We start from the raw sequence: 25,140 nt of genomic DNA, 5'->3' as shown, positions 1-25,140 counted from the left end.
TTTGGGAAGTCCAATTTTCAAGTCTTAAAAAGTCAGATTGAAGTATGTGTCCAAGATTGGAGAGTCTTGGGCTGTGTGCATATAACATTGTGTCATTCGAATACACATGTATTAAAGCTCAGTTAAAAGCTGTAGTAAGATCATTGATGAAAACTACTTAAAAGTGTAGGGGCCCCAGAACAGAGCTTTTTCGGCACAACGCAGGTGTTATCCAAGGGGTTGGAGTTAGAGCCCGAGATAGACACATGTTGGGATCTACCTGATAGGTAGGAGTGAAACCAGTTTAAAGACTCATGTCAGAGCTTAGCCGCAGTGCGAGATGCGCCAGGACAGTGATTTCCCCCGGCGGACCTTACACTGGCCCTCCCCCTTATCCACATATACCGAGCCAAGCTAAAACAGCATACTCCACAGTGCTTAATTTCCCCCCAAGCCCACCCTCGTTTTGAAATCCTAGTTGTCAAAATCTGCCTCCCTTTTTCTAAGCCATTGCTGGCATCTACCGCCCCCAAAACTACAATCCCTGACTGATATCATCCAGTTTCTTGGCTTAATTTCCTTTCTGCATGAGAAGTGTGAGCTGTTAGTTCTTGGGGATTTTAATTACAATGGGCTTGTGCAACGGTTATGCTCACCACAAACCTGGACCGGACCACAGGGCTGAGGTGGGGATAGATATACACCGACCTTAGACCACAAAGCCGGATCCGTGTTGCGAATTCCGTGGTCAAACGTAGCGGGGTCAGGACTGGAGAAGGCAAGATAATCGGTAGACAAGCCAGGGTCAGGGCAGGTGGCACAGGAGCGGAGGTCGCGGTCACGAGCAGAGATCATCATCAGGAAAACAAGGTAGAAGTCGCTTCAGCGTAGAGAGTGACATGAGTGAGATCTCGGTGGTAGTGTGCGGCTTCGTTCAAGTGACTGGGTATGAGGCAATGGAGGTATTGAAAATCTTCTTACCTCATTGTCGAGCACTCACATCTGACCCGAAGTCCCGCCACCAGTAAGGATCTGTAAGGATTACGGCTGTACCTCGCCCCCGCTCATCCTCTCGCACGCTCCCGCTCATGCACGGCGTATCTGCCGGCCGAACTCCATCTCTGGTTCACGCAGCGTGGATGCGTGCAGCGATGATGTCACCCACCGCCTCCGGATTGAACAGCGCACGCACTTGTCTCCCAAGCTCCGTGGCAACAAGTATCAACAGCTCTAACAGCTGCATCTGCTTCTCTGACCCAGCCTATCTCAGGCTTCCACGGAAGCCATGCCTCCACTCCACCTCCCTTGGGGATTGACTCGTCCTGCCTATATATGCTCAGTTGTGCCACTGGCACATTGGCTGAGCATAGATTCTTGTAGCTCTATGTTAACCTCTTCTACCTTGCCTTATTCCTGTTCCGTTCCCTTACCTTATAGATTGATCTCCTGTGTACCGGCCCGGATTCCTTTTGGACCTGATGTCTCTCTGGTTTTCTGAACTCGGCTATCCCTGACCCTCAGCACTTCTCCAAACCTAACCACGGCATTGCACCTCAACTATCCAACTCTCTCCAGACCTGACCTCGGCTATAGTACCTTCTACGTTCTGGACCTCTCCTACTCTGACCTCGGCAAGTATAAAGACAACCCTGACCTCTCCACCCTAGACTCGGCTACCAAGACTACCTACACTCCAGACGTGGCCCCGGTGCCTGTGGCTGGTGTTTATTACCTATTCCCATCTCAGTACTTGTTTGTGGTGAGCACAGCGTTACACGATCCATGCCGCACGTCCACGATTCCAAAGGAACTTCCGCATCTTCCCTCCGGGTGCCGCCAAAAGTAGAAAGTAACAGGCAGTAGTGTAGAGAGTTTCAGGGTACTCACACAGTATACACAATTCCAATGAAAAAAAGATGGGGTACCCAGGTAATCAGGAACTAAAAAAGGCTTTATTAGAACATTAGTAAAAGGTGTTCAATAGGGAACAGTCCTCCCACGCGTTTCACGCAAGTGTTGCGCTTTCTCAAGGAGTGGTCTATCTTTTTTGGATTGGAATTGTGGATACTGTGTGAGTGCCCTGAAACTCTCTACACTTCTGCAGGGAAATTTAGCAGCCTAAATTGTATGGCGTCTGCAATATAAAATAACACACCACCACCGCTCTAGTACCTGTCTTTCCTACAAATGGAGTATCCCTAAATAGCGATAGTTGCATCGAGGGTTTTAGGAGTTCCCAATGTGTCACGGTAGACCAGGACTCTTAACACCATTTATATTTAAGGGATCAGTTAATAGGCAAACCAAGGCAGTGAAATAAAATGAGGTTTATTAGGCGAAGACCTCGGAACAACACAGAAATACAAAATACAGACATATACACACTTAATGTGGTCTGGGGAATTAGATGTACCTTACCTAGGTGCAGGGTGTCTGCTTGTATGGGCTTACCCAGAACATATGTCCTGGACAGAAATCCAGCAGAAAATCCTGACCGGGACCTAGTCCTGAATCCCCTGGAACTAATTCCGGCAGAAAATTTTGACCTCCACCACTTGTTCGATTTTGAGAACTTGGCCACAAAAGTCAGGACTTAGTCTCAGCGAGGTAAGCTTTTCAGGCTTCAAAACAAAGCCGGTCGCTCTGCTATTTCGAGCAGACCAACTTAGCTTCATTGATTCCCAATTGGTTGCTCTACTCTCTCTCCTGGTCAGCAGCTTTCATACACTCCGCTGGGCTATCCCCAGAATGGAGGGGGGAAGGAGCAGTCAATCAGAGAAGGGGAATCCCTCCCTGCCAGCCAATAGAAAGAGGGGCTCGACCCTCGGCTGACGTCAGGAGAATAGGCATGCCACAGATGCTCAAAAGCCGGGTGAGCGGGAAATTTGATTTTAGCCAAGAGGATCAGACTATATGGCTTCATCCTCCCTGGCTAACTCATTGCTTCCTGCCGGGCCAGCTCCACCAGGTCTGGCACTGACAAAAGGGTGACCCTTTGTAGTCTAGACCTGGCCATTCACCTTTTCTCACTCACCAAGTGCTTTCTCATCTCTGGACATCCTCTCCCCTTTGAACTACGGACCCAATGTGGACTTGCTGGCACCGTAACTGGTCACCTGGGCAAGCTACATAGAGCCTTATAATAAATGTATAAAACATTGAAACACATATTTTAATACATGGGTGACCTTGGGGAGACTCATGGCTGTGCTGGATATAGGACTAAGATATAGGGTCTCGAAAAACAGGAGTCTGGGGGACCCAGGGCAGCCCCGGTGTAATTCTACTCGCGTACCAGCAAATCATGCCTGCACGTCAGGTAGAATTAAGGTACTACCAGTAGCTCCGGTTCCTGAACTCCTGCAAACAAATGAATTGCATTCTTACCCAAATATCCCACCTAAAACTCACATACAGAAAGTTTCATGATTCTGGGCTACAGGTAATATAAAATAGGAAAAACAGGGTAATTTTATTTTCCATCATGTATCATCCCTGGTCCCTGGCTTATATAGGTACCACGGACCCTACGGGTTCAGGGGTAACCAGAGGGATTAATCTTTATTAAATAGCCTGGTTACCCCCTCCTGTCCCATCATGTTTCTATGAGAATGATAGCATTGGGTTTATGCATAAGACACCATGCCCTTAGTTCATCCAGTTTGGGCAGCAGACTCCAGATACTTATATGGGCGACAGATAGATATTTTGGAATTTAAAGGGGCAGTCTCAGGGGTACGAGACAGAGTTGAAAAGGGAGGGCCTGTGTTAAGTTCAATATCACTTGCTAAATAGAGTACTGTTGAAATAGAGTATAGAAATTTTAGTCTTTTTTTATAAGTTATAAATTTGTTTTGTTTGCCATCTGAGTGAGTAGTTGTTGGTGTGCCGGTTTTCAGAGTTCTCTAGTATCATTAGTAGATAATGGAAGGCTTTTGAGTAATCCAGGGCTTATGATGATATTGGGTGTAGGCCAAGAGGGGGGAGTTTGTAGTGGGTAGAGAGAGTAACATTTCCATGAAGGCACAATAAAGAACAAAATTATGATAAGTAGCAGGTTCATTATCACAAAGGTAGGTAACGTATATGAAGCATCTCCCCTCATGAAATCCCTCTCCTGGCTTCCAATCAAATCCCGCATCTCACACTCCATTCTTCTCCTCACTTTTAAAGCTTTACACTCTTCTGCCCCTCCTTACATCTCAGCCCTAATTTCTCGCTATGCACCACCCCGACTCTTGCGTTCTGCTCAAGGGTGTCTTCTTTCTACCCCCTTTTTATCTAAAGCCCTCTCCCGCCTTAAACCTTTTTCACTGACTGCCCCACACCTCTGGAATGCCCTTCCCCTCAGTACCCGACTAGCACCTTCTCTATCCACCTTTAAGACCCACCTTAAGACACACTTGCTTAAAGAAGCATACGAATAGCACTGTGAACATTCTGAACACATGATACATAAAGCTTGGCCCCCTGCAGACGCACTTACCAGAACTCCCTCCTCCTGTCTCTGTACGTTCTCCCTACCTACCAATTAGATTGTAAGCTCCTCGGGGCAGGGACTCCTCTTACTTAATGTTATGTTTGTCTAAAGCACTTATTTCCATGATCTGTTATTTATATTATCTGTTATTTATTCAATTACCACATGTATTACTACTGTGAAGCGCTATGTACATTAATGGCGCTATATAAATAAAGACATACAATACAATACAATACAATGAAGCTGTTGTGAGCCAAGTGAGTGTGTGCAGAGTAAACAGCAGAGGTGTGCCTTCTACTTGCCAACATTTGTTGCTGCATTTGCAATGCTTGGGTCTGTTCAGGGACTGCAGAGAGATTTGGGGGATGGGAGAGGCAGTTGTGTGCAGTCAAGTGTTGGGAGAGGCTGTGAGTGAAAAGACAATACCATTAGTTCCATATCCCATCAGCTGAGGTTATGGTCTGGCATGGGGAGCAATAAATATATAACTAGAGTCTTACTACATATTCACTTAAAGATTCACACTTCAAGATACAGCACTCATAAAATGCAATGCTTCCCTTAAGTGCTTTCAAATTTTAGTTAGTTAGGACTCACCAAAAGAGTATATGGCCCGGAAACCTTCTTGGTTCACCCAGACATCACTGTGGAACATGAGCAGCATTGAGTTCTCTGTGGAGGTCACAGGTGGTGGGATCTCTGTCTGGCTGCAGAATGTCCCTAACTTTGGTGCAGTGATGCTGCTCCCATCATAAACCACTAGGTAATCATAGTTCACAGAGCAGCTGGATGCAAACTCCAGCTGGAAGTTAGTGAAGGTCATTTTGATCTGGAAGAGAAATAGCATAGATGTTATGAGTGATGCAAATGTCTGGCTCTGTGTTGGGAATGAAGAGCTATGACATCTTGTCATTCTAATAAGGGAAATGCAGAACATGGGCTGATTTCTGGAAGTTGGCAAAGCAACAGTGTCACCTACTTGTTCATCTATCTATTACTGTTGGTTTTTGGATACCTTTCTTACTATACTGTACAGTATGTCAGCCTAGGTCATGTGTTCACTGGTGGTCAGAGTTCTGCTCTGTTACCATTTACATGTAAATGCTCTGCTTCTCTGTAGCAAAACTATCCAATGGAGTCTGGTCTGTGATTTCCTATTGTTTGCCAGACTGGGAATACTGAAACCTAAAGTCCACAGAATGCCCATTTAAGCCATTGGTCTCTGTCACCAAGGATTAATGACTCACAGAGACTACCAACTGAAGGGAGCCTTGATGGTCTCCTCATTCCCAGCAAGTAGCTCCATTATTGATAATATATGAATGCATATCCATTGTAGGTACATTTAGGACAAAGGGCCATATTTACCTTGTAACCCATAGGGGCCAAAATGGGGAAGATACAATCCACGGAGTTGGGGTATTTTTCTGGATATCCAGGTGATGTAACAATCCCGTTGTCACTTGAGAATGTGCCACCACATTTCACTACAAAGAGAAACTCAATTGTCATGTAAGGAAAAGCACAATGCAATAAATAAATAGCATGTTAGAAATAAGGGAACATAATCTGCATATCTAGAGACTCCAAAGACCTACATGTGCTATAGGAAGCTTTGAATCCAGCCCCAGTCACTGATGTATCACTGACAAACTCCACCAGCATCACAGTCCCTGATGCTACTAGTGGGGGGAGCTGTCCAGTCCCACAAGCTTTATCCAGTAGCACAGGGGATGTCCTGCTGGCTCCATCATAAACCTTAATGTAGTCAGAGGCACAGTTTTTGGAGGACTGGACATCAAATGCATTAAACTGTAAGAAAACCTGCAGGAAAAGAGCACATGTTGAAATTACCATACAGCATAATTTAAATTGCACTCCCATATGTATGTGTTGCCCCCTGTAAACAGCACAGGCTATACCTATCTTCCTTCTGCTGTGGTAAGTCCTGTTAAGATCAGGCACCAGTAATCATCCTGGGTTTCCCCCCCCTTAATAGCCCTATCCTGAATGGTAGACGCAGGCCTGGACTCTGCTGCAGGCGTGAGCACCAGGGGAGGTCCTGTTGACATCACGAGGGGCGGGGCTAGCTCTATATTTAGCAGCCAACTCCAGCTAGTAGAGAGTCCTAGTTCTAGTGAAGAGTTCGAGTAGAGAGTGCCAAGAGGAGTTCTTCTGCTTCATTCGAGAGTAGTCAGAGTCTGGAGTTGCCGGTTAGTTATGCCGGGAGTATGCAGGGCCGCTAACAGGCCAGGAGTCAAGAGAGCGCAGAGTGCAGGTGAAAGCAGAGCGGAAAGAATCAGCGTCTGTAAGTAGAGCTGATAGAATTATAGACTTGGTGGACCAATGCCCTCACCCCACTGCCAGGGGTGATGGGAAGAATCCAAGACCCACCGCGAGACTAACCTCGGGGGTGGGCCACGGGGTATTGAAGCCCTAGCTCAGACCATCCTGCCGGAAGAGTGACTTGAAGGGAAGGAGAGGAGGAATTATCTGGGCGAAGGCGAGAGGTGTATAACCCGTCCTAACTATTGTGTTGCGGCTGTTGGCGGCTGTTGGATGCCCTTATCGTTGGAATATTGTCGCTGTGTCAAATAAAGAGACTATTCTTCATCCGTAAAGACTGTGTGTGACTTGGAAAGTACTACCCTGGGACCCATGGGGTTCTTCTATACCGGTCCTGTCCCATATTCCTGGGAGTATAGAAGATGGAGGCGCTGCACCACTAAGAGATCATGGAGGCTATCACCCCAGAAGCCCGGTCCTGGCTCCCCCACAACATCGCGGGAAGCTCAGGCCCTCCTGTTCCTCACAGGTATGCACCACACCGCATGTAATCTGCCCCCATGCACCCTAGACACCACCGTAGAGTCTGGGGGAGGGGGGGAAGCAGGGTTACATATGTATGTAATTATAACTTTATTTATATAGCGCTTCACAGCAGTAATACATGTGATGTAATAATATAACACATAGTGGGAATACGCGCTTCACACATGAAAGAAACAATAGGGAAGAGAGTCCCTGCCCTGAAGAGCTTACAGTCTATATGGAAACATAGTTGTTGGGGTGAATAAAAGACATTTCTATTTATGTCCATTTTGCTGAATTCCTGTTCAGTAATGAACAGACATATACTTGCCTAAGCAACAACAAAAAGACCCCTTTCGATAACAGCACTCACTAAAGTAATGTGTAATGTATGTATTAAAACGTAACCTTTAATAGTTAATAAAGTTAATATAAAATATATATATATTAACTTTATTAACCATTAAAGGTTATGATTTAATACATACATTACACATTACTTTAGTTAGTGCTGTTACTGAAGGGGTCTTTTTGTACTTACTTAGGCAAGTATATGTCTGTTCATTAACCTCTCCACCCCTGGCACCACACATCTATATAGACTGTAGCAAGAGCTTCCTGTTTTCCTCTCTCCCCTTCCCCGATATTTCTTCCTGTTCAGTAACCCTGACTTGTGTACAGTGGTCTCCCTACTGAGGGTCCCATAGGTACAATAGCTGTAATGTAGAGCACCACACATATAGAAGGGACTGATTTGGTTATGAAAGGGTAGAACTCAAATATGAATTGCACTCTTAAATGGGAAGTTTATATACTATTGAAATATTAAAAGTAAAACAAAAATAGAAACATGCAATATTTAATTGTTTTCAGGTGAAACTTCTTTGATGCCACCTACAGTGTTTTGATGGGGAAAATGTCATTGGTGGTAATGAAAACGCATCACAGAAGTGACGTCATGATGTCGGGAGAAGGGTCCTAGGGCCTTGGCGTATGTGCAGAAGGATCCTCGGTCCAGCGCACCTGCACAGAAGCATCCAGCGCTCAGTTCACCTGCGGACAGGCCTCCGGCGCTCAGTGTACCTGCACACAGGCCTCCGAGCACAGACGTCAGGAGCACCTGAGCAGTGGCCTCCGGCGCGCATGCGCAGAGGCCCCATGCGCTCTACGCTCCGCGCAGCACTAACACCACTCTGCACATTGGGAGACGGAGACACCACACACACCGAGACACACACAGACAAAAAGTGACACAACCACAAAACACACACACGAGGAATTCACAGTTAGTGATGTGCAAATAGCTCAAACGGGGGGTTAGAGTATGCGCATTCTAAGTCATCTTTCTTTGCATTTTGTCACTGAAATTGTTTACATTTTTTATGAAAAACATCACCATCACAAATGAAATTTCTGTGACAAAACAGTGACAAAAGACAAGGAAGTTTCACTTAAAATGCGTGTGCTCAGCACACATACGCTTTTTTTTTTCTTAAAAAAGAACAAACTCCCTACATTTTATCTATTAAACATATCACTACACTTAGCTCCTTTTGATCTTTTGTGATATTGCCCCTCCCTACGGTCAGGCTTCACATGATCTTACATATACTGAGTATTATCATGAAGGTCGGAACAGAATTACCTTGTCAGACTGGATTCGGATCAGCCAGACACAGCTGCTATCATTTGAATATGCGGAAGGATAATTGCCAGAAGTCAGAATCCCACTGGTACCAGTGAGCACAGAACGGCAGAGATCTGAAGGGAGAAAATAGGACTTGAATGGGGCACCATCAGTAACAGATTCTGTGTGCCTTGTACTGTATGTTACACTTATCTAAAGAGATAAACAACTACAGTATGTAAATTAACATATAATAAAAAAGGGTAAACGCCTTTACACTAACACTTTACACAACATCACATACAACTGGATTCTATGATGCATGGTAAAAGAGGTTTGGTGAATTTCTGTAGAACAACCCAGACTGAGGCACAGTGCCAAACAACACTACATTTAATTATCAATTGCTACAGAATGTAAAATGTATCAATTGGTATGTATCTGAGATTAATTCTACCATCAATTGCTACAGAATTTAAAATCTAATCAGTATGTCTGTGAGAGTTGATTAGGCAAACCCCTCCCTTAATTGTTAGTCAAGTGGCTGTGTTTTAGAGTATTTAAGACCATCCATCTAGGCTGTGAAGCATTTTTGGCTGTGTCCCCCATCTGAAGTGTCACATTTAAAGTGTATGGCAGAGTTAATTTTGGAGTTGAAATTAGAGGTGAAAATTAGAGGAAGATCTGGACTCTGCACAACAACTTTGCAACTGTGAGAACTTCACTTTCCAAAAAGCTGTGATTCTTTGTACTCTTTCAATACTCCAGTACCAGGGAAGTCTCTCCTCCTGCATCTCACTATGCCGTCCCTACTGCTCTTTCTGTTTACTGTTTCTTCACTCCTTTGTGAACGTCTCTGTTCTCTCCAACTTCCCCACTTTCCACTGCACCATTATTTAAACACCTCTCCCCCAACAGCTTCTTTACCCCTCAATAAAAAACACCCACACAACTCCTTCATTCACACCCTCTATCTACTCCTTCCTGCTGCTGGGGATCTCCCCTAAGCCTGAAGCCAGACATACACACCTGATTTCACCCATGCCTCCCTGCCATCTCTTCCCCTGTAAATTGTGTTAACCCTCTAATTTTAATACTGACTAACCTTAAAACTTACCCCACAAATCATGCATCCCAATAGCCTGCACTCATGGTTACTGTCCCACACTCAGTCACTCCTGCCACCCATTGTGACCAAGCACTGCCATCTACAGCACTTATTCCCTCGCCTGCTGTCTCTGTAAGTTCCCATCAAACCTCTTAGATTGTAAGCTCTTCGGGGCAGGGATTTCCTTTCCTATTGACTGATTTTGTTGCGCTTATTGTATTACTATAATTCCCTGTACTGTATTCTTTGTGAAGCGCTGAGTACACTTTTGGCACTATAGAAATAAAGACGTACAATGCAATACAATGATGTAATGTGGAGAACAGCTTATTATAATGTGTGATAGTGACGGGAGTGGTAGCTGGCCTTCATAATAAAGGTGAAGCTCGGCTGGAATGCCCCTAATAACCGTGTGTAATGGGCTATCTGTGTAAGCTCTTGGGGTCAGTAAAGTGTATTAATGTATCCCCTGTAACCATGTTCCCATAAACTGTGCCCTGCGAGCTTATAAGCTAGAGATGTCCCGTGTGTTTAGGACTCCTCCTAGGAAATAGCTGCAGGACCGGGACTTTGGGAACAGGAGTTTAAGGGTGGATGTTTGGGGTCAAAAATAGTTAAAACTATGTAAAGTGTTGCTGCCCGGTTATACTGGTAGTACTGTAATTGTACATGCAAATAGTGCATGGTTTGTGGCTATGCGTCTAAGGATAAAGACGGTGTGTGTTGGAGTGATAAATATAACCCTATGTGATCTCACTGCCCGCCAGCAACTTCTACTATCGGGTTTTAAAATACAGTGCAGGAGCCTGTTTTTAAAACAAGTTATAGATTCCAAGTTTTAGATTCCACGTTCTCAATGTATTTATATAGGTATCCATTCCTATGCAGACAGGTAATGTAATTAGCCAGGGGGCCTGCATGGCAATGGCAGATCAAAGGAACGGATGGGCTACGTGTCAGGACATCTGGCAGGCAGGGAAGGGCAGAGGAACAGGTCTGTGGATGGGCTCTCAGTGGGTGAGACACTTTGTTGTAGCCAGACTCTGTGGAGCCTACCCAGCAGGCGGTAATGGGCTGGCCAAGGAAAGCCATTGCCGAGACGGAGCTCATAGGCGCGATTTCCATTGACCAGTTCATATTTCCCGCCTTAATGGCAACCTGAGCCTAAGTACGCTGCCTCCTCTGATTTGGTTACAACCAGATGAGTCCCTGGCTATTGATTGGCTGCTATTTACAATCCCAGGCTCTGATTGGTTGCCAGTCCCTCTTCCATGTTAAATATAGCACAGCGAGGACTATGTAAGGGGACCGGCCGATCAGAGAACCAGAGCATCCTTGGCCTTTGTCCGGTGAAGAGCTTGCGGGCTTTTTAAAAGTGCCTTTCTCCGAATAGCAAAGCACTTGGCATGGAGTTGCCGGAGAAGCCTGGCCTAGCTGAGGACAAGTCTTGTAGTCGCGGCCAAGTTCTCAGAGTGTGGCAAGCTCTGAGAACACGGCCAATTTCCCACGGACGGTTTACCTTGCTCCGGGCTTAGTCCAGTGACGTGACCAGCGGGTACTCGGCATAGAGGTGCCGGAGCAGCCCGACCAAGTGGAGGGTAAGCGCTGGGAGCAAGTTCTCACATCCAAGTTCTTGGAACTATGTTCTTAGAATTGGATGGAGCTCAAACCAGTGGGGAGAGCGTGGGGGCTCGCCCAAAAAGAGTACTGTGTTTTCCTGGACGTGAAGCAGACAGGGTAAGCCTACCTGTAGCAGGGGCCCTGCACCGAGTTGAGGCTATTACTCCACCCAGACCCCCAGATGGTATGTATTTGCTGTATTTTGTGCAACTTTTGTTTGTCTGCGAGCTTGCCCGAATAAACTCCATTTTATTTAACAATGTTGTCCTGCCCAATGAATTGATCCCGGAAGGTAAAAGTGTTAAAAGTACTGGTCTCTCGTGACAGGCATCCAACTATGTTTTGTAAGGTCTTCAAACCAGTCCTCACTACTCACAATGGTTATACTGTATCTATTGCTCCTATCCCTATCTTGTATCACTATCTTTAGGTGCCTTGCGATGTCTACACAATCATGACATTCTGTACCGCTCTCGAGTCACTTAAGACTCATCTCCTTTAGTCACTTACTGCAGTTGTAGAGTTTGTTAAGTTTTGAGACATCCAGGCTGCTGACTCCGTATCTCTGTCCAATGCTTACAGATGCGTCTGGTTTGGGAATAATAGTTGCTTGTCCAGAGGTGAGGGAAGCATAATATCTGGTAGAATATAACAGTGATTCCACAAGATGACCCTACATTGTATTCTTTCCATTTCCCCATTTCCCCTCACGACATAAATGAACACATACATTGCTGAATTTATATCACCGAGGTGGTCATTGGCTTTTAAAGTTGAAGTTTTACCCCGTGAGAGTGGTAATATGTAATAATGTGTATTTTTGCTTTTTCCTCTTTTCTTTCATTACGGCGACATAGGATTGTGCTTTGGGTTACATTGGAAGAAGTGGCACAGGGACACTTCAGGTTGATAATGATTGTACCTGCCGTAGTGCATCACTGAGGAATAGTCATACGGGAGGCCAAGGTTGTCGGAGTCTGTTTTGTTAAAGTTATCAATGTCACCTGTAAGAGGAGATAGGACATAAATAAGAATGTTTCTTTAAATCAGACGATGAGCTATCTATGGGTTTCTCCAGGGGTTTTACCCTACACATCACTGTATATGTTTGGATCTGACTGTGCTGCAACAAGTAAACTTGAAGAAGAAACCTCGTGTATGAGGTTAGCTCTGCACACTAACATTTTACTCTGAAAAACTCTATTATTGGTCTACAAATGTATCACAACCTATAACAAATCTTTCTCCAGGACCGACATGCTACTAGAACTTTCTCTGGGATGAGTCTATAACATAATGGGTGAAATTCAAAGGCTGGTATAAATGAGAATGTAAACAATAAGACAGTTTGCTACGGGCTGTGTAAGTCACCTCATTACATCCTCCTTTCTAATGCACTAGGCACCTTACAAAAAAACAGTAACAATTCTCATAATAATATTAATATGCGATGGAAAGAATATCAATCAATGTCAATCAGAATAAAGCTGATAAAAGCAATGCTATATTTGTAGGAACACTAAAGGAAAAGTCTGATCTTGGTAAGTGAGTCATTAAGAAAAAGATGAATCCCCGTATTAATATATCTGTGGGAGATATTGTCCTGTCCTGTTCACGCAGACACAAAAGGAAATTGTCAGTTTCACATAATAATAATAATAATAATAATATGATAAAGAGTGTAATGTGGGTCCAAAATTGTACAAAGGTTCCTCACCTGCAGTAATGTATTGGTACATAATGTCTACGTATTGATCCCGGTCACTCCTGTTTTGTTCATGGATGAAACCCAGGGAATGGAGAACCTCATGCTGGATGATTCCATGGGACAAACAGCTCCCTCGTGCCAATGACACGATCTGGCCTCCTCCTAGCTTTCCAATGTGTGACCAGCAGCTAGAGGGGAGGCACTACGCAGTTTTTTTTATACAATCTGAGGTCCATCTTTCTACTATTACTGTATGAACATCGATGAGGTAAATAGCAAAAGCAGTTCACTGTAATGAAGAGACTTCAGAGGTCTTGAGTGTTCAGGTACAGTACATCTATAAATAAGTCACGTGTCATAGCCAGCCAACAAATCTACATTGCAGTCATCACATTGGAAGAAGGCACCTATCACCACATCCTAGTGTGGTACCATTCACAACATACAGGGCCATATAAACTAAGTTGTGCTCCTCCATAAGGCACCTTCCAGCACAGTTTTGTGATTATGGTCCCTTACAGTCTATTCTTGGGCTGTCTGGTGTCTTCCAGCTCAGAAGGTGTTTTATGGATTAGAACTTCTTAGTAGAAATGGCCTGCAATCTTATCAAACAAATTCTTCAAAATGCAGGTCCCCTGTAGGACAGAGGTACAAAGTAGAGTTCATGTGGGACATGGGAAAGGTCCATGTGGGACCTGAAACGTTGTTACTCCTCTGTTCTTGGCTGTCACAATAAATGAAGAATTGCATTATGAACTTGTAAGTAGAGCTTTGCTTTGTACCTTTATCCTAGAGGAGACCTGCATTTTGAAGAATGAGTTTGTCTATGTTGTGTTGGCTGCACAAGCAGGATTCTCCTCGCCTGAAACTGTTTCCCTGCACTTTGGAACTGAAATATTATCAGTCATATAATCTTACCCCTTTCCTGAATGAATTTTGAGATAATCCTTTTCTGTTGTGTGGTCCACAAACTCAATGCACGACAGCGTCATGAGTTCTTCCAGAGCTGTACTGATCCTGGCTTTCTCACGGTCATCTGGAGGAATGAGAGATCCTGGTCATATTTAGCAAATTGCCAATTAAGGAAACAAAATGGATGTTTATATTTTCTCTCCCTGCTATTAGATGATAGTAGCATCCTTGGTGCCAATGAAGTGAATATAGGTCCATAAGTAAATAGAAAGGCCACATTTTCTAAGCAGTGCTATGCCATTAGATACCTTCCAGAGCTGGAAGACGCCTTGTGGCCTATTCACTTGAAAGGCTACAAGGTGCTGCTTAGTAAATATGGGTCTTAACCTGGTTTGTGATATGTTGCTTTATATATATATATATATATATATACGTACCATAAATGAAGGACAGTGTGTACGGGACGCTGACCTTCCCACTGCTGGATTTGGTCCACGGGCATTTTTCACACTTGGTGGCACTATGCCCAGGTGTCATGACAACATCTCCTTGATATATCTGCATTTTGCTACCTGTCGGGGCAGAAAAAGATCCATATACAAACTGCAGGTCGGTGCTTTAGTGTTTGTTGTACCAGTAAAGAACCTTCCACGTATAACATCAGTGTTTCATGAAGCCTCCCTGCTAATGATACAGCATTTCTTACAGAGCTTAAAGAAATGTTTTATGGACCCTCCCTGCTAATAATGCAGTCTGAAAACCCAGAGTTACACCCAGAGGTGTGTGGGATGTGGCAATGACATTAAATGTCATTTGATGCCTTGCAGCCATTTTCACACGAGTTGCAGGGGAAGACACTAGAGTTTGAGGAAGAGACGCAGGAGAATGCCGTGAGACACCGCCGGCGCACCCCGCCGCCGGTAAGACTCGCCAGCGGGTAAAATGAGGGGAGTGACAGAGGGAGGGGGGTTACATTAAGAAACTTTTTGGGGAGGTGGAGACACTGGAGTTTGAGGGAGAGACACAGGAGAATGCCGGGAGATGCCGCAAAATCAGCCTCACCCCGCCGCCGGTAACACTCGACAGAGCCATATATATATATACTGGATATATATATACACACACACACACACACACACACACACACACACACACACACACACACACACACACACACACACACGATATATAAACCTCCATCTGCATGTACAGTGGCATGTTTATTTTCAGGAGAAAATGTGACAAACCCCAAATCCCCCAGTCTGGGGCAAAATGAACACAAAAGATTTATTGAGATGGCGGTCTTTGTAAAATATGGTGCCCATTTTTGCTCCACTTTTGCAGCCAGGAGACCCTAATAAATAAGTCCCCAATTTTGAGGCAGAAATTAGGAATTTCTTTATTGTTCCCTTGTATTAGTCTTGTGGTAGAGTGGAAATTGGGCCTGAAAATTGGATTATGGAACGGGGTCTTTGAGACACATTATGGTATATTAATACTATTATAATATAGTATAATATATAATATAGTATAATATATATTATATATATATATATATATATATATATAATATATATATATATATATATATATATATATATATATATACTAGCTGAGAGACCCGGCGTTACCCGGGATGTAAATGCGTAATAGGTAGTATTATTTATAAATTGTGGAACAATAGGTGACTGTTTGTTGTAAAGGTTGGATAATAATATTGAAAAGAAAGATGGAAGAAAATGTAATATGATGTTGTATAAAAATGGTTTATTGTAACCACACCACAGTACAATGTATATTTTGGTGCCATAAGTGATGTAAAAATGTGAGGCGTGTGTCCTGCTATGGTGTGAGGCGGCGGGTGGCGCGTGGGTTGTGAGTGCTGTCTGCGAGTGGGGGTCCTGCTAGGGTGTGAGGCGGCGGGTGGTGCGTGGGTTGTGAGTGCTGTCTGTGAGTGTGGGTCCTGCTAGGGTGTGAGGCAGCGGGTGGCGCGTGGGTTGTGAGTGCTGTCTGTGAGTGTGGGTCCTGCTAGGGTGTGAGGCAGCGGGTGGCGCGTGGGTTGTGAGTGCTGTCTGTGAGTGTGGGTCCTGCTAGGGTGTGAGGCGGTGGGTGGCGCGTGGGTTGTGAGTGCTGTCTGTGAGTGGGGGTCCTGCTAGGGTGTGAGGCGGCGGGTGGCGCGTGGGTTGTGAGTGCTGTCTGTGAGTGGGGGTCCTGCTAGGGTGTGAGGCGGTGGGTCAGTGATGTCGGTGCGTAGGGGCGGGAGGCAGCAGGTGTGTGTGGCGGCAGGTATGCGTCGAGTGTGGCGGGTGTCTGTTGAGTGCGTGCAGCGGCTGTGAGGCGGTGGGTGAAAGGCAGAGGCGGCCGGAGTAAGGGCGGGTGAAAGGCAGAGGCGGGGGTGGGGAGGGGAGCGGAAGGGGGGGAAGGGGAGCGGAGGGGGGGGGGGAAGGGGAGCAGGGGGGGAAGGGGAGCGGACGGGGGGGGAAGGGGAGAAGAGGGGGGGAAGGGGAGCGGAGGGGGGGGAAGGGGAGCGGAGGGGGGGAAGGGGAGCGGGGGGGGAAGCGGAGCGGGGGGGGGGAAGGGGAGCGGGGGGGAAGGGGAGCGGGGGGGAAGGGGAGAGGGGGGGAAGGGAGCGGGGGGGAAGGGGAGCGGGGGGGAAGGGAGCGGGGGGGAAGGGGAGCGGGGGGAAGGGAGCGGAGGGGGGGGAAGGGAGCGGGGGGGAAAGGGAGGGAAGGGGAGCGGAGGGGGGGGAAGGGAGCGGAGGGGGGGGAAGGGGGAGAAGGGTGGAGGTGGTGGGAAGGGGTAGAAGGGGGGAGGTGGTGGGAAGGGGGAGGAGGGGGAAGGTGGTGGGAAGGGGGAGAAGGGGGGATGTGGTGGGGAGGAGGGGTGAGGTGGTGGGAAGGGGGAGGAGGGGTGAGGTGGTGGGAAGGGGGGTGAGGTGGTGGGAAGGGGGTGAAGTGGTGGGAAGGGGGTGAGGTGGTGGGAAGGGGGGGGGGAGTTGGTGGGAAGGGTGAGGAGGTGGTGGGAAGGGGGGGAAGGGGGAGGTGGTGGGAAGGGGGGGAAGGGGGAGGTGGTGGGAAGGGGGGGAAGGGGGAGGTGGTGGGAAGGGGGGGAAGGGGGAGGTGGTGGGAAGGGGGGGAAGGGGGAGGTGGTGGGAAGGGAGGGGGAGGTGGTGGGAAGGGGGGGAAGATAAAAGGGGGGGGAAGGGGGAGGTGGTGGGAAGGGGGGAAGGGGGAGGCGGTGGGAATGGGGGGGAAGGGGGAGGCGGTGGGAAGGGGGAGGGGAGGTGGTGGGAAGGGGGGGAAGGGGGAGGTGGTGGGAAGGGGGGGAAGGGAGAGGTGGTGGGAAGGGAGGGGGAGGTGGTGGGAAGGGGGGGAAGATAAAAGGGGGGGGAAGGGGGAGGTGGGGGAAGGGGGGAAGGGGGAGGCGGTGGGAATGGGGGGGAAGGGGGAGGCGGTGGAAGGGGGGAGGGGGCAGTGGACAGGAGGGGGGGCAGTGGACAGGAGGGGGGGCAGTGGACAGGAGGGGGGGCAGTGGACAGGAGGGGGAGCAGTGGACAGGAGGGGGGGCAGTGGACAGGAGGGGGGGGCAGTGGACAGGAGGGGGGGCAGTGGACAGGAGGGGGGGCAGTTGACAGGAGGGGGGCAGTGGACAGGAGGGGGAGCAGTGGACAGGAGGGGGGGCAGTGGACAGGAGGGGGGGCAGTGGACAGGAGAGGGGGGGCAGTGGACAGGAGAGGGGGGGCAGTGGACAGGAGAGGGGGGGCAGTGGACAGGAGAGGGGGGGCAGTGGACAGGAGAGGGGGGCAGTGGACAGGAGGGGGGGGCAGTGGACAGGAGCAGTGGACAGGAGAGGGGGGGCAGTGGACAGGAGAGGGGGGCAGTGGACAGGAGAGGGGGGGCAGTGGACAGGAGAGGGGGGCAGTGGACAGGAGAGGGGGGCAGTGGACAGGAGAGGGGGGGCAGTGGACAGGAGAGGGGGGGCAGTGGACAGGAGAGGGGGGGCAGTGGACAGGAGGGGGGCAGTGGACAGGAGAGGGGGGCAGTGGACAGGAGGGGGGGGACAGTGGACAGGAGGGGGGGGACAGTGGACAGGAGGGGGGGCAGTGGACAGGAGGGGGCAGTGGACAGGAGGGGGGGTAGTGGACAGGAGAGGGGGGCAGTGGACAGGAGAGGGGGGCAGTGGACAGGAGAGGGGGGGCAGTGGACAGGAGAGGGGGGGCAGTGGACAGGAGAGGGGGGGCAGTGGACAGGAGAGGGGGGCAGTGGACAGGAGAGGGGGGCAGTGGACAGGAGAGGGGGGGCAGTGGAAAGGAGGGGGGGGCAGTGGACAGGAGAGGGGGGCAGTGGACAGGAGGGGAGTGGACAGGGAGGGGGGGGGCATGGACAGTGGACAGGAGGGGGGGGGGGGGGGGGCAGTGGACAGGAGGGGGGGCAGTGGACAGGAGGGGGGGCAGTGGACAGGAGGGGGGGGGCAGTGGACAGGAGGGGGGGCAGTGGACAGTGGACAGGAGGGGGGGGGTCAGTGGACAGGAGAGGGGGGGACAGTGGACAGGGAGTGGGGGGGGCAGTGGACAGGAGGGGGGGCAGTGGACAGGAGGGGGGGGCAGTGGACAGAGAGGGGGGGGGGCAGTGGACAGGAGAGGGGGGGCAGTGGACAGGAGAGGGGGGGCAGTGGACAGGAGAGGGGGGGCAGTGGACAGGAGGGGGGGCAGTGGACAGGAGAGGGGGGGCAGTGGACAGGACGAGGGGGGCAGTGGACAGGAGAGGGGGGCAGTGGACAGGAAGGGGGGGCAGTGGACAGGAGAGGGGGGCAGTGGACAGGAGAGGGGGGCAGTGGACAGGAGAGGGGGCAGTGGACAGGAGAGGGGGGGCAGTGGACAGGAGAGGGGGGCAGTGGACAGGAGAGGGGGGCAGTGGACAGGAGAGGGGGCAGTGGACAGGAGAGGGGGGGGCAGTGGACAGAGAGGGGGGGCAGTGGACAGGAGAGGGGGGGCAGTGGACAGGAGGGGGGGTCAGTGGACAGGAGGGGGGGGGCAGTGGACAGGAGGGGGGGCAGTGGACAGGAGGGGGTGCAGTGGACAGGAGGGGGGCTGTGACAGGAGGGGGGGCTGTGTACAGGAGGGGGGGGGCAGTGGACAGGAGGGGGGGCAGTGGACAGGAGGGAGGGCAGTGTCACACACACGACACACACACACACACACACACACACACACACACACACACACACACGTCTCAGTCCCGTGATGCGCCCTTTCTCAGTTCCGTGCGGCGCCGCAGGTGGGGGGGGAGGTGGGTGTACTTCCGGCCAACCTGTACTTCCGGCCGCTTGCCATCTTCTCACTCGGCGCCGCGAGGGAGGAAGGGGGTCCGCCATCTTATGCGCCGCGTGGCAGCCTGTTCCCCCACCGGGGAGGGAGGTGAGTGGAGAGGGAGGTGAGTGGAGCGGGAGGGAGTGGTGTGTAGCTGGAGGGAGGTGAGTGGAGCGCGAGGGAATGGAGCGGGAGGCAATGGAGCGCGAGGGAGGAAGGGGGTCCGCCATCTTAGGCGCCGCATGGCAGCCTGCCTGTTCCCCCGCCGGGGAGGGAATGGAGCGGGAGGGAGTGGTGTGTAGCGGGAGGGAGTGGTGTGTAGTGGGAGGAAGTGGTGTGTAGCGGGAGGGAGGTGAGTGGAGCGGGAGGGAGGTGAGTGCGGGAGTGTAGCGGGAGGGAGGTGAGTGCGGGAGTGGAGCGGGAGGTGAGTGCGGGAGTGGTGTGTAGCGGTGAGGGAGTGGTGTGTAGCGGGGAGGGAGGTGAGTGGAGCGGGAGTGAGTGGTGTGTATGAGGGAGTGGAGCGGGAGGGAGGTGAGTGCGGGAGGGAGGTGAGCACCGGGGAGGGGGGGAGGTGAGTGTGATGGGGAGAGGACAGAGATATGTGTGTGTGTGTTTTTTTTTTTTTTTTACCTTTGGCCCGTCACTCCGCCTCAGGCCAATGAGAGGTGTGGGGGGCGGGCCAAGGGGGTGGTGTGAGTGTGTGAGCCCAATGAGAGGTGTGCGGGGGCGGCGGGCGGGCCAAGGGACCAATGAGATTGCCGCTAGAGACGCAGACATACAGTGCTTTCAGAAATATATAGTAGATATATATATATTAATAGTGGGTGAAAAGTTAATTCCGTTTAGCTTGGCATGATAGGTGTTTTTCATATTCCTTATATGGGCATTACATTAGTTTAAATGTATAGTAAGAACGTAATATATCTGGTAATTTTGATATATGCTAATTGTTTTGTGTTTTGAGTCGTCAGACCAAACTTGTGAGATTTCATCATTTTGGTCTGCTTGCAATTGCAGCATAATAATAATAAGAAATCACTTGTTTTATTCTACTTATCTTGGATAATCAGTATTTTCTGGTTCTCCACAACCACACACTGTACAATCTATATGTAGCGCACTTTCCCCCACCCCCTGGGAGATAAGGCGACTACGGTGTATGTGGTGCATTACATGTGGTTCGCAGGAGACCTGAACCTCCGCCGCTGGGAGCTTGGGGTGTACCTGATTCGATAGGTGACAGCGCCTCCAGCTGCGCGGGATCCTAACTATGTGGGATAACCCCGTGCAGGACCATATATGAATAATATACAACAACGTAGTAAAACAGTAATACTTTACTATCAGCATATAAACCGGCATAACCATGGACAACACAAATATTATGGACAATTCTACTGAACACTAATGAGGTACAGCTACCCGCCAAGCCTCGCATGGCCGTAACCTCCCCCCACCGTGTTTCCAACACCGTTTCCACATCCTGTAGGGTATACCGTCCCCAAGGTGCTGAGGTGCTCTTGGACACTGAACCTTCCCAGTGTCCCCAAGATAACCCAACCAAAGTGTGAGACAGCGCTGCCCCACTAATGTGTGTATAGTTTGTGCACTTGGTGAAGGTAGGTACCTGCCAGGTACTCCAGCACCCCGGCGTGCCGACAGAAGTACAGACAGGATTCACTGATCCAGTGATGAAGTCATCCACGATGACTCCACCTCCGCGTCGGGTGATATCCGGTTGGAGTGTCCCACACCGTACAGAGTCTCGTTGTCTTTCGGTGGTGGTCTGGTCCCAGACCACAGGCCACAACTGCTGCGCGGCGTTCCACTGTGTCCCTGTCACTAGTGAAGCTAAAAGGGGCAGTGCCCCTGTCTAAGGGCCTGTCCCTGTAGTACCACAAACTATACAGGGGAGTTGGAGGCCTAGCTGGGATCTAAGGGGGTCTCTGGCCTAGTGCAGGGGACATTGGCTCCCTGCACACACACACCTTACCCTTTTGATGCCCCAGCTTTGACTAATATGGCTGCAGCGCGCAAAAAAGTATCTATATTCCCCTTCCAGGGGAAGCTGCAGCCTTATTGGCTGATATACACCATCTGACTGGTCCCTGAGGCTTGTGGGATATGTAGTCCCAGCTCAGAGCCTCTTCCTATTGGCTGCCGCTTTGTGAGCTTAAATTGCGTGTGCGCGACATCCTGTGCATGAGCGCCTCTCACGCCAACCCCAACATGGCCGCCGGACTATCCATACACTTCTGTGCATGCGCGACTGTACTGTGCATGCACGTGCATAATACAGATGGCAGTGCCCTTCCCGATGTCCCGCCTAGGAGCGCCGGCGACCCGATCGCCCCTGTAACCGCCCGCAACACATTTTAAATTGACAAGAGAACCATTTTGACAAATATCAAAATGTTTGGACACAGGATGCACTTTATCTCGTTTTAGAATGAGTCTCATGTGTTCCATTACTCGGATGAAACTCATTCTAAAGCGAGATAAAGTGCATCCTGTTTCCAAACATTTTGATATTTGTCAAAATGGTTCTCTTGTCAATTTTAAATGTGTTGCCATTGAAACTGTTCAAGTTCATAGTCGTGGCGGTGACAGAACCAATGCATTATACAGGAGAGAGGCCCATTGGATTTTTTCTTTAAATACTCTTATCCCAAATGGGTTGAATACACATTGGGATTTGAAATATTTTTTATTATTTAACTTTATCTTCCTTTTGGGTTCTCTCTCACGTTATACTGCATTTGTTCATCACCCATATCTTATTTCATATAACATTTAACTGTTTAAGTTTAAACCTTAAAGGTGTTCTGATTTCTGTGTGTGGTCTTTGGGCTGTTGAGTTATATCATATAACAAAATATATATAATTCACTAATAATATATTTGAATGATTTAATTCCATTATATACTTGTTCATTATGAGGGGATTTTATATCTTCTCATTGGTATAATTATACAGTTCATAAATTCTATGAACAGGTCTTGTTTAATATTCTCCTTTTCGTTAGAATTAGTATTTTATTATCAGGTTTGTTTCTTAATCTTCCTTTTTTGTTTCTTTATTTTATGTACAAATATATATTTTTCGTGTATATTTCTCTTATACACTATTATTTTATGTATTTTTTAACATCTTTTCTTGCATCATGCTCATTGTTTTCTTATTGATGTCATGCCAGTTTCCTTATGTCTGTGTAATTTATGTGTTGATATGTGTTTTGGTCTCTCATGTGAAAAGGATGGTTTAGCTAATTATCCATCAGGATTTATTTCCATTTGATGCTAATTTGTATCAATTCTTGTTTATGTAACATTTGGATTTACTTATATCGTAGATTCCTTTGTTTATTTTGTTTAAACTATCTATTGATACTTATTTTGGTGCAGATCGATAATCCATCGTCTTTCCTATACATTATGACCATGGAGACCTATACACATTCTAGGGTTAATATATATGTTTCAATCACCTGTATACATTTCAGGTGTCTGAGAGTTCAGAGGAGGGGCTATATATATATATATATATATATCATTTTATCAGACCCCTATTATACTCCTTGAGAAAGGGCTGGAGAGCCTGAAACGCGTAGGAGGAATTGTTCTTTATGTTAGTCTGTTTTGGGTTTTTTTAGAATGTGATTCAATAAACCTTTTTTATTTTTTGTACCTCTGGTGAGTTGATCGGTGCTTTTTTGGTTCCTGCTGTTCTACCAATTTGTTTTTTGAATTCTACTGTTCCACGATTGGAGTGACGCACTTCCATAGCGCAGGTTCCGGCTATTCGCTAAGCATCACGGGAGAACACCGACAGGAGACGGGCACCTCCACGTCGTCAGCCTGCAGCTTTCCCGGACGGTCTGAGGCTCCGGTTATTGCCACGGCTTCAGCACGCGGGATCGCAATTGGCTACACCAACAAGGATTCAGGTATCTACACTTATACCTCTGGATATCACGGGATGCAGAAGTTAGGACTGAGAAATATATGCCAATTGAGTCACTAGGGGCATGGTTTAAGGCTGGCTCCAGTTTCTCTGGCAATGCTCTTAGTTTGTCCATCTTTCCCTTCCAGTGAGTATCCTTACAGCTACACTATATGCGACGTTTTGTTGCCTATGATTTCATACCTGAATTGCTACGGATTTAGAACCACATTGGACTTTCTATATACTTTCTATATATTTTTTCATTTGAGTCTCTCAGATATTGCCTCAGTGTCTCTATAGTTCCCTTAGCTTTAAAAGGTGCCTGCAGCCCCATCCCTGTGCTGTTCATGATGTCCTGAATTCAAACAATGTCCGCAGTGATTCTGGGGAAACATAAGAGGTACACACCAATTGCGCAGTATGCCACTACTCCTGACCCCACTCTGAACCAACGGACAAAGAAACCCTACTTACAAGATAATATCTTGTGCGTTCAAGGGAGAGAATCTGTAACTGTGTCTCTGCTCTGTCTCAGTGTTTCACGGATCCCACGTGACCGGCAGCAGTGATCTCTTATTCCATGCAGCGACCAGCACTCACAGGGGACGTAAGTCAGGCATGTCATGCAGGAACAGAGGATTGACACAATGGTGTAATACGTTTACACTTTATTAAAAAACTTTAAAACACAAATCACCCACACTTACAGTAAATGGGGGATGACGATATGACTCACGGATGCCTGTCCGCCACTTGTCTACAGCCTGATGCGCACTAGGGAGCCTTCCTGAATGGCGTTCTCTGAAACTCCTAGCCGATGACGTCAGCGGCAGGGCGGTGCAGGTACGCTCTCACAGCATTGGCACGACTATGGTGGCTGGACTGGCTCAAACACTTGGCTCCTCCTCCCTATGCGTTCGTGACTCTGCGTCACTTCCTCAGGGGATGGGGGAGCCTAGTTCATCAGATGAACTGGAAAGTTCCAGGAATATCTAAATACCAACACATGGAACTTAGAGGTTTACATTTAATCATCATAAGTCCACTATTAATTTTCCTTGACCTTACCCTTTATATAGTTGATAACACTATCCACACCAAAACATACCATAAAGAGGTTGATGCCAATACGTATTTTATTGGCATCAAGCCACCATCATCCAAGGTGGCTTCAGAATATCCCGAAGGGCCAAGCACTACGAATCAAGAGAAATTGTTCGGAAGATTCAGTTTACCAGCAACAGGTTAAGGATCTCAAAGAAAAATTCTTAGATAGAGAGTACAGCAATAGTGAGGTAGATTCGGCCATTACAGAGGTCAGCAAAATTGACAGGGCCACTCTAATAACTAGAAAAGCCACAACATCAGGGCAAGGGACAGAACAAAAATGTGGGTTGGCCCCAGTCATATCTAAAACATTTAATAAGTATTGGAGTATCCTCTACGAGATCCCCTATTAAAAACCTGCCTTCCCGACAAACCCAAGATTGTATATAGAAGGGCTAGGAATCTAAAGTCCTCTCTAGCTCCGAGCTGTCCTATTGACAGTCTCAGGGACCGCCATGTCACTTGGCTGAATGGCCTTAAGGGATATTATGTATGTCAAAATTGTATTGGTTGTAAGTACAGTGTAAAAAC

The 25,140-nt window shown here is 48.2% G+C and overlaps 1 protein-coding gene across 10 annotated transcripts in view; it reads right to left on the bottom strand.

Annotated features, from left to right (window-relative positions):
- The window catches only part of LOC142464102 (embryonic protein UVS.2-like), a 44,994-nt gene that overhangs the window by 1,304 nt on the left and 18,550 nt on the right, over positions 1 to 25,140 (bottom strand). For 4 of the 10 annotated variants that reach the window (XR_012787581.1, XR_012787582.1, XR_012787584.1 and 1 more), the window contains 10 exons: positions 14,686 to 14,820; positions 14,255 to 14,372; positions 13,346 to 13,524; positions 12,551 to 12,632; positions 12,139 to 12,266; positions 8,919 to 9,034; positions 6,061 to 6,286; positions 5,831 to 5,949; positions 5,060 to 5,291; positions 4,765 to 4,867 (listed from right to left, as the gene is read on the bottom strand). Coding sequence is in view for 2 of the 10 variants with exons in the window: in XM_075567258.1 (XP_075423373.1) it covers positions 4,851 to 4,867; positions 5,060 to 5,291; positions 5,831 to 5,949; positions 6,061 to 6,286; positions 8,919 to 9,034; positions 12,139 to 12,266; positions 12,551 to 12,632; positions 13,346 to 13,524; positions 14,255 to 14,372; positions 14,686 to 14,820 (1,352 nt within the window). In the remaining 8 variants the exon portion in view is untranslated. Of the gene's footprint in view, positions 1 to 2,291; positions 4,868 to 5,059; positions 5,292 to 5,830; positions 5,950 to 6,060; positions 6,287 to 8,918; positions 9,035 to 12,138; positions 12,267 to 12,550; positions 12,633 to 13,345; positions 13,525 to 14,254; positions 14,373 to 14,685; positions 14,821 to 25,140 lie in introns of those variants that run through there. The other 6 variants (XR_012787588.1, XR_012787587.1, XR_012787586.1 and 3 more) reach the window with 4 other exon arrangements.

The sequence above is a fragment of the Ascaphus truei genome, chromosome 12, assembly GCF_040206685.1.
Source record: "Ascaphus truei isolate aAscTru1 chromosome 12, aAscTru1.hap1, whole genome shotgun sequence".
Lineage (NCBI taxonomy): Eukaryota > Metazoa > Chordata > Amphibia > Anura > Ascaphidae > Ascaphus > Ascaphus truei.
This window is presented reverse-complemented; position numbering and strand designations above follow the sequence as displayed.